Below are 24,314 nucleotides of genomic sequence, written 5' to 3'. Positions count from 1 at the left end.
TCAATCAGCCGCGTTTTGTGTGAGCAAAGCAAACATAATGGATATTTTTCTCCGTGACGTTCTGATGGCTCCATCAGTCGCCCGTTGTCTGAGGCGAGACCTCCCTCTGGGCGCCGGCAGATGTCGAGGATGTTTAATTCATCATTTTGCCGCTGTCGCAGAAGTGAGGAGGGGGGATGGGAGGGGTGGGGGGGGGGAACGACAACACAACAGATGGTGGATGGACCCGACTGCAAAAAAAAAAAAAAAAAAAAGAGATTCTGACTCGTTTTTGTTTTAAGTCGGTACCTCTGGGTAGAAGCAGATGTCTGGGATGGAGGCCGACTCGTTGTACGTCTGGTTCCTTGAGGTGTCGGACTTGTCGAAGTCGCACCACAGCTGCGAGGAGACCGACAAGGGGGGAGGATTATTGTTGTTGTTACAGTGTTAAACCGATGCAGGATGAGTGTAGAAAAATACCCCCACCCTCCGAACAATTCCCTCTCCGTACAGTTTTATTTTTAATCTTTCAAGATGTTCTGAGTCAAGACGTTCACGGCTGATTTTTGGTGGGTAAACGCGGCGTTCTGACCTTCTCAAAGCAATAACCCTGCAAACATTTTCATATAAATTAACATTTCGATGCAGCTGCTATTCAGAGAAGCGATGGACTTCATATTTCGGGGGTTGTTTGAAGTTAACAAAAACGAAACGGACAACATGTAATTTAGCTTTAAATTGCAAAAAGCTGACAGCGTTGCAAAACAATCTATTTTTCTGTTTTGGGTGTGTCGGGATTTCAAATCAAGCTTCCTGAGAACCAACGATGTGATTTGCTTCTTTTATGAAAAGTGCAAAAAGACTTCAAGACTTGTTTTCTGTATTTCTTTGTATTTTTTTAAGGCACTTCAGTGGCCTCTGTCCTCGCGGCCCCGCCTCCTTAAAAGTGTGTTCCCAGACTGCATGAGCACATTCTGAGACGGAATAACATGTTCATACTACCAAACGCAAATTCGGGCACTTTCGCGTCTTTGCACCGACTTTGAATAATTTGTTCCCCGTAATTAAGTTTAAGCTGAAAGTTCACCGCTATGAAACAGTACAGAAAATCGCAGAAAAGCTTTTCAAGCGGCCGGTGCTGCACAACGATACGACTTTGAAGGGTTTGGCGGGCAGATTTAAATCAAGAACAGTTTCGGGTTGCTGTCGGTGGAGTCGCTAAACTTCTTGACCGCACATCGTATGAAACTTCGGCTGAAATACAGCGTTTAGTTTTGCGCTACAAAATCTACTTGTAATAATCAGAGCATTAACACTTTTTAATGTTTTTCTTTTTAAGGTACTACACTGCGGGCAAAGTCGGTTGTCTTGGTTACACGTTGAAAAAGCCCACCTGCGTGAACTTTGGTCTTCGGTGACTCTTGTAGTTTGCAGTTTGGTCTCAAATTTGCATTAATTTGCACCAGGCTTTCCACATCAGTGCAAAGGTTTCTCTCTCTGAGATTACACCTTGTTTTTCTTTGATTAGCTCACTTTTTTTTTCTCGGCGAACCGAGGCCTCCGGGTCGTATAATGTGCTCGGCGAGATGCAATCAGAGCCCTCGCAACACCAAAATTTAATTAGCAGCATGTTTTATGCGCTTTAGTTAAGCAATCTTTTGTGTCTTTCAGGCGGCCCCCCGCTGATGAACAGAACCGCCGTATCAGGTAAATTGGGGTCGATGAGGTCATGCTTTCAGACTTCAAAAAACAAACGGCTTTTGAATTCATCTCAAAGTTATGAGAGGGACAGTCGTGTTTTTTTCTTTTTCGCCCCTGTCGCAACACAAAATGCTTACAACTTCTACTTCACATCAAACAATTTACTTTTCAGTTCGCTTTTTAGGGTCTGGTTCGGTGTAACTTGAGCCCTCTGTGTAGTGGGTTGTGGTTTTAATCTGGTTCTTGATGTCATTAAACTTCCAAACTATTACAAGGGTGTCAAAATAAAAGGAATACATTTTAATGTTTTGCAGTGGAACCGATATTTTAAAGTGACACTCTCTTTTTTTCCCCCCCCGTTGCCATCAAATCCCATGAAAAGACCAAAATCAATGAATGTGTCCTACGAACAAGTATAAACATGTGTATTCAAGGCCTGATAAAAAAAACTGCAATAGAAAATGGAAATTTGACTCACTATATTGATCATGGCCGCCAGGAAGTTGATGAGGATGGAGATGAAGATGATGACGTTTCGTGCCGTGTAGGTCTCGTTGATCCAACAGCAGGCTTTTCGCAGGACCAGAGGCAGACACTTGTGGTCCTCCGCCGTCGTAACCAGGACCAGGCAGGAGTGGAGGACGATGAGGATCGAGAACTGGATCACCATGGTTAACATTCTGGAAAAAAAAAAAAACAATCGTAAATTTAAAGTTTTGATCATTTTCCTCGAACAACGATTTCCTTGAACAGCTATTTCAACTTAAAAACTGTATTTTTGTATTTTGTACGCCTACATTTTCCTTCATGTCGAGCATCGAGATGCTTTGAACATGCAGAATTTTACAGAAAACCTTGAAATGACTGAAGAAAGAAAATAATGGAGACATTACCTCATGATTGGAACTTGTGACCTTTATATCTATTGTGAAATATCAATCTTGAGACTACGATTGCCAACATTATAAGAAATTTTGACCAATCAAACTGAATTTTCTAAAACAAATATCCTTTCATGTGTCTTTCCGAAAGATTGGAAACACGTTTCCACTAAATGTCTGTCCACTTCAGTCACGTTTCACCGTGAGAATAAAATGACTGCTACGTTAGCATTCAACAAAGTCTGCAATGAGTCATTAGGTCAACTGAAACCAAAGCAAATCTTAAAATGGTTAAAAAACAAAGTGGCGGTGGGAAAGGGGGGGGGGGCGGTACTCCACGTAACACAACTCAATGCTGATTGGATGAGGATATTCAGAGGCGGGACAGTCACAGCTGATTTAATTATTACTGTAGTAGAACGTGGAAGAAAATTCCCTCCTTTGCCCCATTGTTTGGTGGCGTATTGGCCGACCAACCGAAGGAACAAACCGCCACTGACGGGGTAAAAAACAACAACAACAAAGCAGTTCTTTGTTTTTATCCAGTACAATGGTAAATACACATTTATCTTTGAATATGGATAAATTCTAATTTTACATCTTCAAATTTGAATGAAAATACTTCGTTAAAAGTTAAAATAGCTCTCGGTTAACGTCCGCTTTGTTGACGGGGTCTCTCTTACCTGGCAGAGGGAAGCAGGCTTTGGATGGTTGTGATGAAGATGAGCACGATGAAGGCGCACACCAGGTTGGACTTGAAAACCTCGTCCCTCATCTGGGAGTACTGCACCGTGAAAGGAAGAAGAAGCAGAAAGACGGAGGAAGAGGTGGCGAGGGGGGAAGACGGAGAAACACGTTTTCAGACAAACGGAGAAGACTGAACACGTTAAAAAAAAAAAAAAAAAAACTCAAACACACCAAAGCACTGCCACAGATGCATGCGACGACGGTTCAACCACAAGCGTTAGAGAGAGACAGGAGCTGGTGGGTTAGCCGTGGGGGTCCCGGGGAAGGTGCAAAGCTGGCAAGCACAATGCTAAGCTAGTTAGCTGAGTCAGAGACACAAACGGAGAGCGTCAAAAATGAGCCAACTGCGAAGCTAAACTCAGGCGGGAGACGGCTGACTAAAATTTAGATTAGGGAAATATTCTATGCTTTTTTTGTTTGTTGTTGTTTTGTTTTATCGGCCTCTCGGTATCAACGCTAATGGCAGCAAAACGTCCACAACAACACAAAAAAAACAGCAGCGAGAATTAAGTTAAGCAAAGAGAGGGTAACACTTTGGTTAAAACGCTGATTAACTTCCTTTTCCCGGAGTTTAAATGAGAAGTTTCGATATCTGCGTCATGTCCTGGTTAAAGTGAGCGAACAGAAAGCAGGCGGAAACGGCAATCGAGCGTTCAAAACACACCTACGAACAACGCCAAAACACATTTGTTAAGCCAATACGCAAAGAGAAATATAAATCAAATTAACACTTTTCCATTTTATGAACTATAATAACAAAACTTACAAAAGTATATTTGTGTACTTTTGTAGAGCTCTAAGCTAGGTGCTTCCTCCTGCTTCCGGTCTTTGAGCTATGCTAATTGTCTTCCAGCTGCGGGTTTCTATTAAACACAATCACAAGTGTCGATTTAAATTTCTCACTGAACTCAGAAGTTATTTTCCAAAATGTTGGATTATTACTGTAAAATGCACTTTAAAGGAGTATTGCCAATTTTTTTTTTTACTGAAATTTGAGTTAATAATGCACGTATGAAGAAATCTTTATGCAATTTAACCGAATATTTCCTTATCCACGTGAGATTTGTTGAGCCAACCAAAGTTATTTTTCGTGGTCTCGGGGGTGATTATTGATATCCAAGGAGGGAACTGTCTGGTGTTTGACAACTTTAGCATTGTCATTTCCATAAGAAAGCTGTCATCGACGAAAAAACTAATTTCAAATTCAACTTTCCAACCCCGTGACCCCCGCTGCCCCCGGTCCTCGCTCTGTCTCTTTCTCAAAGGGTGCTGGGAAATTAGCAAGAGGATTCTTCACGTTTCGTCACAACTTTGGAAAAAAAGAAAAAAAAAATTAAAAAAAAAGATGATGGAGGCCAACAGCAAATCACTGCACACTCACTGAAGAAAAGTTAAAGAGGGCAACCCAAAAAAAACAACCAAAAAAAAGGTTTTGAGGATGGCGGTAGGATTCAAGGGGGAAACACAAATGTGGAGGTGGGGTGGAGGGAAGGGCCAATATGTAGATCAACTCAAAGGTCAAAGGTGAGCTTGGAACAAAAAAAACCCCCAAAAAAACGGGGTTAAAAAGGACTAAAAGCTACAGAAGCGCACTGCACTCACCGAAGAAAGACACTTTCTTGTAATTACGACCTCGATATCTCATGATTATGACTTAACACCTCATAATTATAGGATAATTACCCGCCGATTACCAACTCTGAGTTATCAGTCAAAATTGCTACTTTAGGCTAGTTTGTGGCAATTGGTTGCTATAGAAACAACTTGCCCACATGCACTTGGTGGAGTCGGCTGTTTGACGGCTAAAAATTGCAGCTGTAAATAAACTCCTTTATGTTATTACACCTGTGCCTACCAAAGCCACGAATAAAAAGAGGAAATTAAGCTAATTTGTTTTCCCTCGGGTACCTTTGAGATCGATAAAAATCACCAACAGCCGATTGTTAGTGGAAAAAAAATTCAGGTGGATGTTATCATAGTCCTGCCTTATCAATATATATTTACAATACAGAATAGTTTCGACTGATTTGTGGTGAAGCTTTCGACTCTGCAGCAACACAATCCATCAATAGTGTGATCCAGTTTTTCATAATGTAGTACTTTACTTAAAAATCATAGATTCGTATCTTGTCGCACTTTAGAGAAAAAAAAAGAGATGCTAAGTTGTAATTTTTGGGATATTGAAGTCATAATTTTGAGAAAACATATCAGAAGTGAATGCAGTGTGCTCCCATAAAAAGGAAAAGAAGAAGAAGAAGAAAAAAAAAAAGTTGAACATGTCAACTTCTTCCACAAAACTGTAAAAGGTCCATGGCATGGACGAGCGGTCATGAGTAAACTAAAGGGCTGATTGGGGGAGGGGCTTCTGCAAAACATCAGTGTTATCTGAGTGGTCTGTGCTCATCAAAGCAAAAGCGAACAGAATCAAACATGAGTCATAGTTCAAAAGTTTTTCGATATCAGAGCACCTTATTCGCAGTACCTCAGTGAAGATGTTAATGTCATTCAGAGACACAGCTACAATCTGTTGATTCGTGCACGTTTGTACGGAGTCCAAAGTGTGCCACCGTCATAATTAGAGAGTTAATATTTCCATTCAATCTAATTCACACATTAATAGCTTTTGAAATGTTGTTAATGAACTCCCGATTTTTGGAGAAGAACAGTTTGACTTAAAGCCCAAAGATTTCAGCTCCATCTCACGGTCTTCCTCAGGATACAGATTACTTTCTAAAACTCATAGAACTTGATTATAATTATGTATGTTTGATGGCTGTATGAATTACTTAAATTCTATGATAATTGCTAATTAAGGATTTAATTGTGTCTTTAATTGAAAATTTTAATGCGGTGTCACAAAATTGAACTGAATTTCTACTCTGGAATAACAAAATGTTAAAGCCTTTAATGTAAAAAGAAAAACAAAAGTACAACTTTATTTTATTATTACATATATAGAATTTTCTAAATGTGAGTCCAGAATCATCACGGTGGCACATTTCAGACTCCGTACACTGGAAGACCAAATAGAGGAAAGTACTGAGCGAAAAAGAAAACTGCTTGACCAGTACGTGCATCTGCATTGTATTGTTTCCCATACATTTTCACAACCTCATACAGTTACATCATTAAAATGTGTGTAATGTTAAAGTGACTCATGTAAAATAATTGAAAACACTTAATTGTTTTTTTGTTTTTTTTGGTGGGGGTGGGGGGCGAGGGGGCTGTTATACCAAAATATAATCTTGAAAGTGCCTTTAGTTTACTCATGATAGGATAAAAATATATATATATATATATATATATATATTGGTAATTGTTTTTGCTCCTGAAAAATCTTCATCTAAGAATAGATAAGAATGAGGAGGGAGAGAGAAAGAAAGAAAAAAAAAACCAAAAAACAAAACAGTTATCTATCTAAACCCCCCAGCTACCTTCTCTTCCAGGCTGGAGTCTTTAAACATCAGTGAGAAAGGCTTGATATGCTCTCTTCTCAACTTATCGCCACTCCGTAAGTCGATGGCGCTCTCTATTCGCTTGTTAATTTCCTCAGGACCAGAGTGGACATGCAAAGCTTGTGCGAGATGGTTTGGAAGCAGATTTATCGAATTTCTCGTTAGGGCAGCCAGAGTCTAGAGGGAAAGCACATGCACATAGAATAAACCTGCTTGTCCCCCCGCCCCCTTTTTTTTTTTCTCTCTTTTTTTGTTGTTGTTGTTTCATTCAAATTACAAATGCAAAAAGAAAGAACAGACACACGGTTACGTTCATTACATCCACAAAAGAAAAAAACAAAAACGAAGAAAAACAAGACAAAAAGGGAAGATCAAAATGCAAACATTCGCCATCAGACAGACAGCTCAGAGCGAGCCATGCATCTCCCCCATTCACTCTCGCAAGCACGTTCGCGTCGCACCGACGTTAGTGGTGACAAAGCTCGTAATTATGCACACATTATGACAACGCTGTAATTTATGTGCATGACTGTGATCGGAAAGGGGGCGGGGGGGGACAAGGAGACGACAACACACACAGATGGAGATTATAAAATGTGAAGCATGAAATGGAGGACATGAAACGCAGCTGAGGAAAAATAAAAAGTTTAGGCCCCCAAAAATGTCCGAGGCCAAAATGTACAGAATTAAATGAACAGCTTATTCGCGATAACCTTCGAGATGTTTCCCTGAAACAAACTTAAAATACATTACAACCCACAACCCAGCCGACCTCTCGAGACATTAATGTGTACCGTTGTAAAAAAAAAAGAAAAGGGGTAATTAAATGACACAAAGTTGTTGTTTTTTTTTTCTTAAACAGGGTCTCGAGAGGTTTTAATTCACTTACGCTTCATTACTTCTGGTCTCCCTCGACCTTCCTTCAATCACTGAAGGAAATACACATCGAAGGTCATAGACTTTTCTTTAACTTTTTTTTTTTGTAGGATTACAATGGTGCGTTTTCCTCAACTACACCACCATGTAGACTGTAGAGGGTACTGAAGTGACTCATGGCTATTTAAACAAAGGCATTTATTCAAAATAATGAACATGAAAATTTAGCTGAAAGACACTTGAATTACTTGAACTACAGACAACAGCCAAAGCCAAGACCTTAGAAATAGGTCAAGTCCACATTTATTTTTCACTTAACTGTTAAATTACACTTTTGTTACATTAAGTATGCATTCCTAAAGCCAATATTTTCGTGAACAAAAACACCCTAAATAGATCGGTTTGAGTTTGCTTTATTTATTTTTTCCGATGACCGGCCTCTCCTCCATGAGTTCCTTTTCATCGTGTAATGTCCGTTGGTGGGCTGCACTCTGAAGTCGAGATGAGCTCCCCGTTAATCCCATTCACTGCAGAGAGGCCCTTGAGCTAAAAGTGATAAAAGGTTGTACGCGAGGATAAAGGTCGATTTTCTCAGAGCCGTTGACATTATCGCTCCGCTATTACCGGTGAGTCAAAAGTAGCCACACGGCAACTTCAGACAAATTACCCCTCTTTAAAGAGCGTTCAGACCTTAAGAAACGGCAGCCATTAAAGCGATTATTAGAGAAATGCGTGATGATGGAGATGTCTGCAAATTCGATATATCTCCGAGCTTCTCGCCTCACCTCGCTTTATTTAACGCCTTAATGGGTGAAATCCATCACGCTCAGATAGATCATTAAAAATTCATCTTCAGGCTCTAAACGAATTGATGTTCTCAAACAAATGGTAACGGGATTCTTTTTTTGTTGTTTTCTTTCTTTGTGTACCTGTTATCTCCATTCAGACTGTCCATGTCATCATTACACGCAAATGTCAGTCCAATCACAGCTGCCTTGGATGTTATTAATGACAGCAACTTAAGAGGTTTATAGTTCAGCGTCTCGCAATTCACAAGAAAATGCAGCATTCATCAACGTCGGCGGAGCTTGTGTTCCCCCGATGGCGTACTCGTGTACTAACGCACGCTATTTTGAGGGCATCGGTGCGTTCACACTGTCAAGTACAGAAACATTGCGGTGCGCTACAAGTACCAGGATGATGCACTCAAAAACGGCCCCGAAAAAACTAGCAGATGAAAAGAAATGGGATGTAAATTACATACAAGATTGAATCAGGAAAAAAAAAAAAAAAAATCCTCTTTGCCCAATAAATATTTACCGAAACAGAGAACAAGCTGAATAGGAATGCAGCTGTTTTATTTATTTTTTTCTTCCTCTGAGCACACAGTGACGATAAGGGAGAGAGAGCTGAACTGAAGTTGAACTCAACCAAATCCCCTCTTGCATATGAATTGAAACGTGTGGCCTCCCTGTCGAATGATTAACATATGTGGTGTAGCCACAGGAAGAAAAAAAAAATCACGCGAGCTTCATTAGAATGAAGACAATCGGACGGCAATTTCGTGCAATCAGATGAGCGCGCTGCCACTTCAAAAACAAACGTGTCCCCGGGGTCGGGCTCGGGTGACGACGTGTTGACCTTATTATCGGCTTACTGCGGAATAATCTCAGCTCGCGTCCGCGGAGGCCACAATAGAATTATGAGTGGATGCGACACCCTTCGTGAGGCTAATTAGAGATCTGTAAATATATATTTGAGTTGTAATATCGTCTGTGTTTGAGTCGTACAAAAAAAAAAATGTGTACAAGCATCAAGTTATGGTTTTACAAGAGCTGGGCAAAATGTCCAAAACCCCAAAAAGCTTGCAGCGAGAAACTGAACAGAGAAGTAGCGCTTCTGAAACAACAAAGTGTTTTATTTTGAAAACCCCCGTGGTTCACGATCACTAATGCCGTTTTTACTCTCAATCTTCCTCTAAGCAACATGGAGAGGAAGCTCCCCCTCCCTCCCCCCCGTGATGTCAAAGCCATTTTAGGGAAAAGTAGGTAGAAAATCAGCCACTTGAAACAGAATAAAAGAATAAGCGCGGAAATTCTTTGAACATCGCTGATTGATAATTCATCATCAGTATCTGAAGCTGGATTTATGTTTAATTTTTTTTAAGTTTCTCCTCACTTTTCAGAGAAGGATTCAAACATGAAAGGGATTTCCTTGCGAGGTTTTCTTTTTCCAGAGTTTCGATTAAGATGCATGAATCTTTCATCGAGCAAAAAGGATTCAAACCCCGACACATCGGTTATCGGAGAACAAAAATCTGGGCCTCTCCAACTTTATCTCAAAATAAAAGCTTTTTTTTGTTGTTTTTTTGCTCTCTTCTGGAAACAGCAGGGATCAGAGACACGGCTCCGGATCAGAAAGGTGGATCTAAAGCTTCACAGACCTGCTTCGTAACCTCAATAAGGCCTCGGCCCCTCCGACTCATGATGCGCGGACGCCGGGGTGGGGGTGGGGGGTGGGGGGTAGCGCCATGAGCCGCGTTGCCGTGATCGTTTTTGGCGTGCGCGTTGTCCCTACAGAAGCGTGCTGCCCTAAAGGGCACATGCTTCCCATCTCTGGCATTTTCCCCTTCTTCATACGAGCTAGTGCGATGTTTCCCCGAACGGTGGCCTGGCCGTATGGAGGCGGGCGGTATGTGGGGGTGGGGGGTAGGTTACACATATGTATACATACTAACAACAGACCACATTGGCCTGTTGGGAATGTCAACATATGATGCTGGGAAAAAAAAAAAAAAGAGGCCAGAAAGGCAGTGGTGCGGGTGGAGGAGGGGGGGGGGGGTAAGATTGGTCAAATCTGACATCATGAACACAGTAATGTCGAGAGGATTTGTTGTTGTTGTTGTTGTTGTTGTCATGTGCTTGATATCTCACTTGTCTGGTAGTGTGACAGATTAAACGGCAGAAAAGCAGAATTCACCGCAACAACACTGTCTCTCGTTTTGGGAGCCGGTGCTCTTCGAAGGATTGCAAGGCAGACGGTTACGTAAAGCAACAAACTCGCTTCGGGGCAAAAAGAAAAAAAAGAAAAAAGAAAAAGGGGGGAAAAGATCTGGACCGACGCTGCGGCGGCGAGTGAAAGATCTCCGATGGCTATTTGGACAGATTGCCGTGAAAACGTGGTACGTGAGGATGGCCGCGTGGCTCAGGAGGTGGAGTGGGGTTGAGCCACTTGATCCTGAGGTTGGAGAATCAACACCCTCCCCCTCTCCCCCCTCACCCCCCACACACCCACCCCCGCTCCCTCAATCAGAGCGAGTCATGCGTAGACGGGGAAATGGCAACGCGCCACGCAGCAACAGGTGAAGCGGCGGCAGCCGGCGCGTCCTCCGGCCTCAGTTATGCAGCTTTCAGCCTAGATTGCTACAACTGACTCTGATATTTTAATGTGGCTGTTTATTATTTCATTCGCTTTGTTGCGCGTTCGTTTGTAAATCGTAAAGTGTTTGGGGACCACGGGCGAGAAGCGAACGTACAAAACGAGGTTGAGTGAATGGGGTCGAGGGGCGGAGCTTGAGGAGGTGAGATGGAGCCGCGCCGAACCTTTCATTTCCAAAACGTTAAAAGTTAAAGCGTCGGAGCCGAAAACGAAACGTGAAAAAAAAAAAAAAAAACACAAAGCCGTTTTTCTTCTCGGCCTGGATTCCCACAGTTTTAGAGATTCAAGAGTAAGTGGGTCTTCTGAGGAGGAAAAAAGAAAAAAGAAACAAACAAACAAAAAAAAAAAGCGCTCGACCTCCTTCGAGGTGAAAGCGCTGTGACAGTGCTGTGCATCATGGGAGCCAGCAGGTACACAGCGAAGCATGAAAGAGGTAAAGACAGAGCCGTCCCGCCGGCGCAGACCGGCCCGGAGAGGGAGAGCAGTACCGAGTTCAGGACTCGTCACGCGGGACTAAACAAAGTCCTTCTCTGTGGGTGAACCTTCTGGGTTTCGCTTCGACGTGGACGACGGGTCCCGTAATCGTAATGTCCTTTATTCTGCGCTGATCAGCGTACTGCACTGTAAAAACAACAACAAAAAGATTTTGGAAATCATTCCTCGGGCACAGGAACGAAATACAGGGTTTTTTATTTTTTTTTTTTTTATGGCAGTTGTCCGTACAGACCTGTCGCCTGTGTGTTGGGATGAATCTCCGGTTATTATTGTTTATGGGATGTCTTCAACCAGCTGTTTATGCACAACAGAAGCTTCGAGTGCCCACGTCAGTATGTAGACTGCGTTAACACGTCTTGAATTAAATCTGCCGCGCAGCCACTGAACAAAAAGATTCAAAGTCAGGTTAAGTACCGATGAGCGAAGTCAGCGACGTCAACTTTAACGTGACTATAGTCATTAAAGTTGATTATTTTTGGGGTGTTTTTGCAGATTTTTGCAGCTTCAGTTTAGCTTTAGATGTTAGATAACTTTTTTTTTCTCTTTAAGAAATAAATCACCTAAAACCGTTTTGCGTTTGAACAGAGCCAGTTAAATATATTCTGCTGCAGATATTAAATCATCCAACTCGGGATATAAGCTTATTTCTTAAAATGTTGAACTGCTCATTTAACATAAACACGCATGCATGCAGGAGCTCAACATGTTTCCTCTTAGATTCTCGGTCTTGTATTGTTTACCGTGTTTCGGCATGTGCCACTAAACGCGAGGATTTTATTTACTGTGAGCGGGAAACTGCCCTTTTTTAATAAAGAACCAGCTCTCCGGTTCACTTTGTTCACGCGCCGATGCTGACATGCTAACGAGCTAGCATCACCATACAAATTGTTAGCTGTAATTACACTAGATAATATAAGATAATAAACTAGAGACAGGAATCAAGTTGTCGATAAAAAAAAAATTATTGCGACGCTGAAGCGAATTGATTCGTCTGCCGACCTCCAGTTATTACCGCAACTTTTAGATCCCGCGGTACTTCTGGGATTCTGCTGCAGTTAAAACAAACTGGAAAAGTTTTCATTCGCTCCCGCTGAACCGAAGAAAAATTAAAATACGCTGTGTCTGACTGACGCGCACCGTTATATTGTACTTTGTCCTCAAAATCCAGCGATGCTGAAAACAGAATCAGACCGACGAGGAAGGGAGGACGGGGACCCGGAGGACAGAAACCCACCGGAGAGGGAGAACGGCGGAGCCAAAGCGACGACATAAAAGACGTTTCAAAACTCCTCCGAGGAGCCTTTGATATGCAAAGAGCCACTTTTGAAATGACTGTCCTGACAGGCTTTCATTGTGTTGGAGACAAAAGAAGTGGCACTTTTCAGAAATAACATTCCCCCGAATCCAAACGCGGCGTTAACATCAAATGCTTATAAGCTGCTGACAGGACCGCCGCAGCGCACATCCTCGTATATAGATAAATATAAATATATATATATATTTGTATATATACATACATACACGAGAGGTAACGCAGAGGTCACCGCTAGCTCGTGGCTGCAGGAACATTATTGTATTAATACGAAGATACGTTCGTATTGTCACCGGTGCAAAAATGACTTTTTTTTTAATTTATTGTGAAAACAATTATATTGAATTTATTTCTCTACTAAAAAGTAGAAAACATTCACTGGTAGCAGATTCTAACTTTTTGCTCCACTTCCAATTATTATAAAACTATTAAATAAATAAGGGTTGCTCTTGTTTGTTTTTGTACAAGAATAATATTATTGTTGAATACTTTTGCCATTTTTATGATAAAGTAAGCAGATAATGTACTCTGTAATTTGCAGGTTTTATATCCGTTTGTACTTAATGCTTTTGTGATGGATTTTACACTCACATCTATATTGTGCGTAGACTTGAGGGGAACATGTTTTAAACTTTCGTGAAATTGAAGTGTCTCGCTTAGTTTAGTAGGTGGAGGATGTTTTCTGACATTACCGTCAAAACTATAAAAGCCCCCTAAAGGCGACACATAAGAATGTCTCCACTGACTTTTAAGATCGAAATTGACATCCCGCCCCCGAAAGCTTCGTCCAGGTTTTTCTTTTTTTTAAATTGCCTGCCAACTTTTTTTTTTTTTTAAACATAAAACATGAAGCTAATTAATCTCCCTCCCTCCAGTTTTCCTGATGAGACGTGACGATGCTTTAAAGTCCCGGCCGTGAGCGTCGTGTTTTTTAAGGTGCTGGGTGTCCGCCAACAGACCCCCCCCCCCCCCACACACACACACACACACCTCAAAGCATTCTGGCGGATGCAAATTTTGTCCTGAATGTGCAGATCCCCCTCCCCACACACACTCTCCCCTCTGAGTGACTACATATGACGACATGTATTTGATTGCGAGGGACAGCAGATACCTCCGTGTAGTCTGTGAATGACTCGTGTGGGCTCGGGACCAACCATTTTTTGGGGGTTCTGGAACGAAGCCCGGGAAAAAGCGAATAAATAAAAAGCTGAACCTGAACTGTGTCAACATTAATACTCAGCGAGGTGTTGACATATGAAAATAACGGCCTGTATATTGCCTCTTTATTGTCTCTCTTATTCCCATTATTTTGATATATGTCACGAAGCGATTTTACAGTCTTTCACCAGTAAAAGAACAAAGAATGATATTAAATACAGACTCAATATGGGGGATAAAGTGCTTAAATCGTGTGGCTCATCAAAGACAGAAGAGTAAAAGGATTCAATTTCTCCGTTTCACAGCCTGTGACAGAAAGAAATCTAGAGGAAATAAAAAGGAAAATCCATGCCTGACGTGCCCTTGAGCAAGTCAACTGCTACGTGTGTGTGTGTGTGTGTGTGTGTGTGTGTGTGTGTGTGTGTGTGTGTGTGTGTGTGTGTGTGTGTGTGTGTGTGTGTGTGTGTTCACTGCTTTATGGATGAGGTTAAATTCAGAGGTCAAATCTCTGTGGTCCTGTGTTTAAAAGCAAACTGCTTGAAACTTTCTAGCAAATAAAAATAAATGGTGATGATGATGATGATGATGATGATGATGATGGAGCCTAACTGGGACTCAAATGAGCAAAACTCATTGAATGGAACAAAGAAATAGGTCAAATGCTTTATGTTATTGAGGAGATTAATAATCAAAAGAACACTGTAAAAAAAAAAAAAATCTGCCATCAAATAAGAATAAGAATAATCAAGAAGTCATGAAAAACAGACAAAAGTTGAAATTTCAAGGACATTTTAAAAACTCTTACTTTGCTTCAGCTTCTGAATGGATTTTTTTGTGAAAAAAACCCAATGATGTTGATACCTGGGAGAGTAAGATGGGCATTTTCATTCATTTATACTGACCATTTAAAAGACCAAACAAGTGATCGAATAATCGAGGATGAAAAATCCCGGCAGATTAATCGATAATGAGAATAATTGTCAGTTATGGTCCCCGGTAAAGTTTTTGTATCATCTGCATAGCAGTAAAAAAAAAAAATATCAAGAACCCAGAAACGAACCTTGAGGGACACCACATGTACAGAGAAACGTCTATGACCTGGTTTATCAGTTCTGGGTTACCAACCCTGATGGCCCAATGCAACACAAACGCACTCTGAATTTTTAACCTCTCCAATACAAAACCATGTCATGTGCAAATAAATTAATAAATCAAGTTAATAATGGTTTGAATCTCCACTTCAAGTGAATGGTCACGGTCCTCCATAATTTTCTTCAATCTTGTACGCTCAGCGCTCAGTTCGGGTTATTCAACTGTAAATAAATCCAAAAACAGAATCTGCAAAAACACCATATGTTCGAAAAAATAATGAATGTGAAAAATCCTAAATTGATTTGCTCGGGTTTGGAAAACCTCATTAAGAGGAAGAAATCGGTCGAAGGCGATTCGAGGGACCTGATCTGTAAAAATCAGCAAGCGCAGATGAACGAAACCATGTGTTCTTTGTTTCCGGAGGTTGAAACCCAACCCGCAACCAGCGTGCACTCATTTATTTCTCAATAGACAGATGTGAAATTGACTTGAGGAGAGTAGATAATCGGCCCTGATCTGAAACACAGTTGACCTCCAGAGACCCAAAGAGAGAACCCAAAAAAGATGGAAAAGAACTTGGATTTAAAATGAGCCACGCAGTCATAAAGCTCGTCATCCTCACATCAACAGGCAGGCTGACACACACACACACACACACACACACACACACACACACACACACACACACACACACACACACACACACACACACACACACACACACACACACACACACACACACACACACACACACACACAGCGACGCGTTACCATGGTAACACATTCTCTCCACAGTAAGCCGTCCACTCGTCCCCTTAGGAAAAAAAAACAAAAAAAAACAAGAAAAAACAAAGAGAGACAAAAACGACCAACAAACAGGCGAGACAACCGAGGGGCTCCCATGCACTGCAAAAAAAAAACGCCCATCTTGAAACAACTTTGTCCTGCAGTGAGGCTTAAATTCTTATTTTTAACAAACAAGCTCGCTAAGATGATTCTTCTTCAGTTTGATTCAAGTTTGACAGGCAGCCGACACATCCTGGCAGAAGTGCGTTCACCACGATATGTCCTAGTAAAATGATGTTGTTTTTGTTTTTTTTAACCCCCTCACATTTGAGTAAAAATAACAGTTTAATCCTCGGCCGCAGAACCAGTTCGCCGTCGGGATGGACGTTTTTTTTTTTGGTTGTTGTTGTCGTTGTTTTTTTCGCAGTGTGATAAAGTGCACGTTCGGGACTCGGCGTGGCGAAAGCGCCGCGGCGGGTTACTTACGTTCTGCTTCCCCACGATGTTGTCGAAGGGGAGCTCGGGGCTCCAGGAGGCTTCGTTGAAGGTGGCGCTGCTGGCCCGCCGGTCGGCCGAGCTGGCCGACTCCTTCATGATGTCCTCCGGCAGCGTGAGCAGGCTCTCCTCCGGCTGCTTGATCAGGTACGTCTCGATGTTGTGGCGCCGCAGGAAGTCGTTGCGGTCCTTCCCGTGGCCTTCCTCCACCTCGTAGTCGCCGTTCAAACAGTCCAGGGATGCTTTGGAGATGTGGATCCTCCTGAAATGGAAAGAAAAATAAAGATTTCAACCATACTAATTGTTTGTTTTTTTTACCTCGTGGATAGTAGAAGTAATTCAGTTTCCTACTGTTGGAGTTTTTCTACCAGTTAAAAGTGACTTTGTTCCTTCCAGCTTGCTCACGTGAGAACGGCTGAATTGTTGCTGGGTTTTTTTCGTCCATAATTTTGTATACATTTGTTTTTTTTATTAATTCCATTACCACCACCACCGGTGTCGAGACCCAAGTGAGGGGCAGTCCTGTACTGGACACCGCCTCTCCCTTTTAATTCTGATGGCATCTCAATGGGGTTTAATCGTCAAAGCCTCTGACATCCCTGTTATTTTTCTACAATTGCTTTTTAATTTGTCACCTGTATTTGTCCCTGCAGTTCACAAATATACTGAAAGTCACGGACAGTCAGTACCAGAGGATAAGAGTTCCAACTGGTGAGTTCAGTGACCGGGACACCTTCAACCTTCAAAGATCGGGCCAATCAGGGAAAAATGTGCAAGTGTGAATGAAATCCTCTGCGGTGACAGGTAAAAAAAAAAGAAAAAAAAAAGGTCTAGCACTTATTGGAGGGTGTGTGATGTGTTGGATGAGATCACATCTTTAGATCTTCAGCGCTGTGGATCAGAAATACCCGTAAAGGTAAAGAGCCCAAGTCGGGGTTCAAAGTGGGGCTCAGAAACAGACGGCCGGCAGGATGTTAAAAACCAGCAATCCCACCCGGCTTCTCAAGGCCAAACAGATGGAGAAACAACAAAGGTAATTAGGCAGAAATACACTTTAAATTGATGATAATTATCCTATTATTACTCAAATTTATTCCCACATTTCTGAAGCCAATTTTCCTTCCAGCAGTCTCAAACTTCTTAAAGGCGACCGCTGGTGTCACCGTAATCACAACATCTGCGGCTGAATTTCGGCCGCGCATCTTTTTGTTTTTTTCTCCAGCCTCCACTTGCAAGTCGATCAAATCCAAGGAAAAAAACACAACAACAAAAAACACCTGCAGAGAAATCGTTTGGTTTCCTCACCCCGGGATGCCTCCGGACTCCAGCTTGTTGGCGATGTCCACGTCCCAGGACCAGACGTCGAACTGCCACTTCCTGAGTCCCAACACGCCGCACAGCACCGAGCCCGAGTGGATCCCGATACGCATGTCGATGTCGTGTTTCGTGCGCGATCTCACGTATCTGGAAGACAAGAAAATGGAGAACGACAAACAGAAAAAAAAAAAAAGCTTTAATTGTCTCTTTCATCACATACTTGACCACATGAATGAAACGGCTGTGTCTTGAATGCCGTGAGGAAATTGCTTCTAATTTGTCATGAATATTTCCTTTGGATCAGCGATGAACTGTTCAGATTTTTTTTGTAGGTCAAAGGTCAAATCTCAAGGTCACTGCGACCTCACGTCTTTCCCGTTCTTCTGAACGCCCTCAGGGACCTTCGTTCACAGAGACGCAAGGATGACATGTATAGATTTTGGTAATCAAAGGTCAAAGGTCAGGTTCACTGTGAGTTTAATATGTCTTCGGACAGATATGCACGTGAACTACAGCTTGAGTTGTTAGCAGAGCCATGCAACAGCGAGGAGGTAAATCTAGTTTAATATTTAATCTGTTCATTTCTTTGATTTAAAACAAACTCAGAAAACATTCGGCGGCAGCAACACACAACAACACAATGGTGCGAATCGTGAAATATTCACCTACACATGCATATTTTCAGTGCGGTATAAAAAAAATGGATCTAACTGACTCGAAGGAGTACATGTTTGGAAGTGTCTAAATTATTTGGGAGGGGGTAAGTTTGGGTCAAACTGTGAAATAAGAGTGTCTGCGTGCATTAATTTGAGCAAATGAATATACATGAATCTGACCTTTGGTGAAACAGAACACAGATAACGCTCGCTGGCAAAACACTGCTTATAAATCCACCAAGAAATGAACACAATACATTTCACGCGTATCAGCGTCACTTCGACAAAAGAGCTAAAAAAAAACTAAACAAAAAACAGCAGACTTTTCACACTTGCTAATAAATTTGTTTCTCATTTCATACTTTATTTTCCCTGAAACACCATAAAAGCAGGACAAAACTGGGAGCTGATAAAAAAATTAAAAAAAAGTCTGTGAAGAGAGCAGACGGAGCTGTCACACCCGTTCTTGCCTCCCGGTCTCATTTCATGCTTCATGGCGGCAGCGATGAATGCGAGGTGAAAGGCATCCTGGGAGTTTGTGACAGGTGCTTAAAGTCAGTCGACTGCTGAACTGGTCGCCGGGGGAAGGAGGGGTGGTGGGGGGGGGAGGGGGGGGTGAAAATTAACTCAAACAAACTGCGGTTGGTTGCGACAGTGATGACGGTGATGAATGTGATACTGCGGAGGAGGAGAAGGGGGGGAGGGGAGTTCTTCACCTCCCCGTGGAGGTCAGAGGTCACAGACACATCAGTGAATCCTAAGTGAACATGCGTTTACGATCATGTCGCTGACTGTGCATCTGCAGCAGAGCAACTGGTGGTTACGAAGGATTTTTTTTTTTTAACCTGTTAAAGGTTTTTTTCAGGAAGCTGCTTTTTACCTAAAGGTCTTATTCCAGAGGTTTTTGTTTGCTGTACAGGAAGCAAACGTATATGCAAAACATTAACTGACATATTTCATTTCTGTTACAACAATTAAGGTTTGTCACATCCACAGATTGTATATAAAAGTGTTCGTAGCTTCCAGGTCTGAAAAATGGTTCTGATGCGGAAGCGCCTTGAAGCTGCAATACCACCGAGTGCCACTAGAGGTCGTCTCAAAAGGCCTCCGGCTCCATAGACTCCCATTCAACTTCTCTCATCAAATTCCAAGTCAATGCATTTTTTTCCATGAGTTATTTTGGTTTTACTAGAAAAAGTCGCTCCTTGTTATTAGTTTTCTGTCCGTCCATCTGAAAATAATCTTGTCATTTAATTAGAAAAAAAAGCTTTAGAAAGCTGTGTGTTTGATTGACAGGCCCGTTGTGGTGGAGTCAGGTTATCGTATTTGTTGCACCTGCATGTTCTTAAAAAATAAATAACAAAACATTTTTCTGTATTTTTGTCACATCATCAATGAAATTATTTCTGCAGAAAAATACCTTGACATATTTTGATATGTTTGATGGACAGTAAGAAAACGAGGAGATTTTAGAAAGACAATAATGTTAAAACAAACTTCACTTTACTTCTTTTAACTCGGCCTCGTGTTACCGCCGGATAAACTTTTCAATGCATTTCATGACGAAACAATGAGTGCAGATTATTCAAGTTTAAAATACATCAGAAAAAGAGACTTAAAATGGTTTCCTACGATCTATACAAACACTCAAATAGCAGGTTTGGGTTAGCGTTGTTTTTTTTTTGTGTTTCTTCTGTCTAGTTTGTCCTCACAAGCAGGTAGAGATGAATTTGTTTGGACATCACAAACCGCTTTGTAGCCTGTACTCGGCCCGCCATATTGACTTCATAGTATACAGCACAAACCTCACAGCTTATCCAGCGCTAATCCCTCTTTTTTTTTCTCTCCTCCAAACATCGGCCCTGCTCTCCTCCCCAGCAATGTCACGCTGAAAGCGACGGCACAGAGGGTCAAAACGCGACGGCGACAAAAGCATGATCGCGGATGATGAAAACAGCCGCAGGCTTTCAAAAGCACAACCTCCAACGTCGCTGAGCCTTTTTTTAGAAGAAGAAGAAGAAGAAGAAGAAGAAGAAGCGACCGTGCTGATAAGAGGCTGATCTGTGGGACTTCATTTCTGCTGAAAACCTCCTTTCTGATGAACTGATAATTGCACAGTCACAGTCAGACGGTGGTTATGAGATCTGAGAAAGCCGTGTCGTGTAATTACAAAAAAAAGTTGATACCATTGGTGGAAATATATATATATATATATATTTTTTTTTTCCCCCGTTGCCGTGACGCGTGGACGCCTGATACGGTCCAAACCTGAAATTGCATTATTTGTAGCTGGAGAACGCAGCTGGAGGCAAAATTCTTGCAAATACAAATATTGCAGGGAGTTGGGTTTTTTGGTTTTTTTTTCAGCTCATAGGCCTGCTGCGTCGACTGCAGCGAGACACAAGATAAAAAGAAATTCACAGATAGCAGCGCGGTTGTCCAGGACCTCGAGGGGTAAAAGAGATTTTTAAGGAGGATTCCTTTAAAGTCGCAGTGAAACTGCTTCTCTCGTTTGATGTATTTGCAAGAAAGAACGGCGGTTAAATATTTCTCTGTGTGAGTGATGACCCTAAAATACACACATCCTTAGTTTCCCTCTTTTTGTTTTGTTTTTCTGTTTTGTTTTGTTGTTGTTGTTGTTGTTTGACATTTGGATTATTGTTTGTAATCCTTTATTCTATTCCAAGTACTGACTGATAATTAAATTGGAGATAAATTTTGTTTTCTGTTTTCTTTATTTTCTTTTTTGTTGAATTGTCTATGAAATATGTATATGTACATATATGTGTATATATATATATATATATATATGTATATATATATATGTGTATATAATAGAAAAAAAGCACACAAAAAATTCAGTTTCATCGTATGAATTGCTGAAACTGAAATAAAAAATAAATAAAAAAATAAATTCGAAGTGCACTTTTTAAACAAGGGTTGTGTTTGCATCACCCGAAGCATGATGGGAACTTCACGTTAAAATTAAACAATAGGTGCGTCAAAATCTGTTAATATTCTAGTTTTTTGGGGTTTTGTTTGTTTTGACCGTTCTCAGGTCTCAGGATTTTTACACCAGCGCGATTGATCCCTGCAACACCGATACTCTCCCTCTGCTGGTTCACACAAAGATGTTGGTTTGTGAGGACGAAGATGAAAAGCACGGAGAGAGAGAGAGAGAGAGAGAGAGAGAGAGAGATGTGAAGCAAAAGACACAGTGTGACATGAATGAAACAGGTGCGGCGCCGGGCCTTCTGCAAACAGCAGGAAGTTAGCTTTTATCATCTGGCCTGTTGATTTGGCCCCGTTTATCGGAGAGTGACACCACAGCTCCGGGAGGTAAAACAACAACAAAAAAGCACAGCTTATGTTGTGTCAAAAAAAAAAAACACCCAGAAATGGGGAGCCATAAGTCATAAGTTTTATGATCGAGTGACTTCATTATCTCACGTGTTCAGTGTTATTGGGAGGTGTGTGTGTGTGTGTGTGTGGGGGGGGGGGGGGGTTACATCGTTCGGTAATCAAACCATCACCCTAAAAAAAGTAATAATAATAACTGAAGTTGTGTCTGAGTCCATGAACCACATTAATGTTCCCCTCCTCCTCCTTCCCCCGGGGCGTGGAACTATCCCCCCCCCAACAAACTACTGGCAATATTGGAGTAACCCATCCGGAAAATAACTATTGAATGGTTAGCTAACAGTGACCATGCCAAAACAACAACAAAAAAACAAGACGAGCTGACGCACACACATCACAGCGCTAAATGAAAAAAAAAAAAAAAAATCTAAGTTGTCGATATGTTTCAGTTGGGAGTGACTGGAGCGGCGGTGTCATAGAATAATAGAAAGATGACGGTACCTGATGGTTTTGATCATGCTGAGGCCCATCTCCACGCAGCAGTGAGCGTGGTCCTGTCTGGGCTCCGGCAGACCCGACACACAGTAGTAACAGTCTCCCAGGATCTTTATTCGTAGACAATGGTGCTCCTGCAACAGACGGAGACGCTCTATATTACTGCAGCTAGGATTAAAACATGAAAGAGGAAAGTCATGTAATGAACCCTGAAAAAAATAAAGAAAAGGACAAAAAAAAGTGTAATAAAATACATCTGAACTTACAAAAATAAACAAATAGAGAGAAATGTAAGCAGAAAATGTTGAAATGTATAAACAAATATCAGGTTCTTTCTGCCCTGAATGGAATATAAGGCAAAGTTGAAACCAGATATTCACTCTTGTTGTTTTGAATGAAATATTTATCCAGCGACTGGAGTAGCTTTATTTAGCGTTTGAGGCTGTCGCAGAACAACAACAAAAAAAGAGCTCTGAGCTCCAAAAACAACACAATTAACCGAGCAGCAGAGTCCCATCTGGGTTTACTGTTTATCTAAGAAAAACCAATAGTGTAGAAAGCAAACTGTGTTTCAATCTGTCTAAATATACAACATCACTGTTTGTGGACAGAAAATACAGCTTTTGATAGACAGCTATGAAATTAAACATTTGGTTCCAATAAAGCACGTTGTTTTACCCGTTGTTTTTAAGAGATCCTTAAAGACGGCAAATGTCTCGCAAGAAGTTTTTGGGTCCATTTTTTTTACTTTTCTTTAACTGACCGGAAGATGGAAAAGTATATATATATATAAAAAAAAAAAAAAAAAAAGTTTTATTTGTTGTTGTTTACCGAACATAAAGTGACGGTGAGTTTGAATTGATGTCATTTGCAGCAGTTTTCTAATGACATCATCAAAATCAAGACCTCAACAGAAACCTCACGAACGACCTGCTCACTGTAATAATCCAGCGATTCCACACTTTTTGACGGCTGCAGTCGTCTTTGCGTGTTTTTCCTGTTTTGTATCGTAGCATCTAATCTCGCATCCTTTTTTGTTATTAAATTGCAAACTGGCAGGCTTGCTTTGAGCTTTGAGCATTTTAGGAGCAAAAAAAATGGTAATAAACAAGGAATATAAGACAAGAAAACATTCATATTAAGTGTACGATTTAGATTTTTTTTTTTTTAAATGACTATACGTAAACTCGAAATCACGGCTCCTCCTTATAAGCCCTCTAAAAACATCCTGTTATTTCCTGGCAAATATTGCCACGCTATTTAGGAATCCAGCGTATATTTGGTAGGTTTCTTTATCGAGGTAGGTAAGGTAGTAAATTGGGCTTTATTTGTTTTTGCCTATTCTTTATCATTGGCTTAACCGGCAAGTATCCCTTGCTGTTTGCAAAATGGCCGCTCAAGACGGGTAATTTCGGTGTTTACGTCAGACTGAAAACAAAAAATGTAAATGATTTACGTAAAAAAATAAAATAAAAAAAAAATAATAATCTGTTTTTTGCCCCGATACACGCTGTTTTGTGCAACGACTCGTTTGCCCAAATCTGTACAAACTAGCACGACCCATAGAGACAAAACAGACATATCAATGGGAAATACAGCAAACTGGAATCATCATTCAAAGCATGGATGAGTATTTGATATTAAAAATATACCTTAGGGGTTAAAAAGAAATTCCTTTAAGCACACAAACATGCCTCTGGGGGACAACAGCTAAAAATCACTTACATGTGCGAGACGGTCGAAACGTGCAAAGAGTTCATTCAACATTCGCACCAGCTCCTGCGCCGACAGCGTCGTGGAGAGGTTTGTGAAGCCTTTAACATCTGCGAAAAGAATGCTGAATAAAATATGGAAATGTCACTTTAATATTCAGGCCAGTTCTTAAAAAAAAAAAGTACTCATAATACATTTTTATATTTACATTGTTGAGCACCTGCGTGTTTACATGAATGTCTCCATTAGTTAGTATCAGTGCGTCCGACAGCAGATTTTCAGTAAACAAGAAACCTCTGGTGAATTTTCTTGGTTAAATTCAGGTTAAAATGGGAAAATGTTAACTCAAAAGACA

General features: G+C 41.2%; 1 protein-coding gene across 3 annotated transcripts in view; it reads right to left on the bottom strand.

Annotated features, from left to right (window-relative positions):
- adcy8 (adenylate cyclase 8 (brain)) overlaps positions 1-24,314 on the bottom strand; it is a 77,824-nt gene that overhangs the window by 16,978 nt on the left and 36,532 nt on the right. For 2 of the 3 annotated variants that reach the window (XM_069723194.1, XM_069723193.1), the window contains 7 exons: positions 23,972-24,083; positions 22,253-22,380; positions 17,724-17,882; positions 16,410-16,680; positions 3,245-3,345; positions 2,159-2,360; positions 289-378 (listed from right to left, as the gene is read on the bottom strand). In XM_069723194.1, the coding sequence (XP_069579295.1) occupies positions 289-378; positions 2,159-2,360; positions 3,245-3,345; positions 16,410-16,680; positions 17,724-17,882; positions 22,253-22,380; positions 23,972-24,083 (1,063 nt within the window). Of the gene's footprint in view, positions 1-288; positions 379-2,158; positions 2,361-3,244; positions 3,346-6,742; positions 6,941-16,409; positions 16,681-17,723; positions 17,883-22,252; positions 22,381-23,971; positions 24,084-24,314 lie in introns of all 3 variants that reach the window. The other variant, XM_069723195.1, reaches the window with a different exon arrangement.

Source organism: Brachyistius frenatus, unplaced genomic scaffold, assembly GCF_029030835.1.
Source record: "Brachyistius frenatus isolate BFR_SWC_R1_liver_20210118 unplaced genomic scaffold, ASM2903083v1 Contig_319, whole genome shotgun sequence".
In the NCBI taxonomy this organism is placed as follows: domain Eukaryota; kingdom Metazoa; phylum Chordata; class Actinopteri; family Embiotocidae; genus Brachyistius; species Brachyistius frenatus.
Note: the sequence above shows the minus strand (reverse complement) of the source record. Positions and strands in the feature narration are given on the sequence as shown.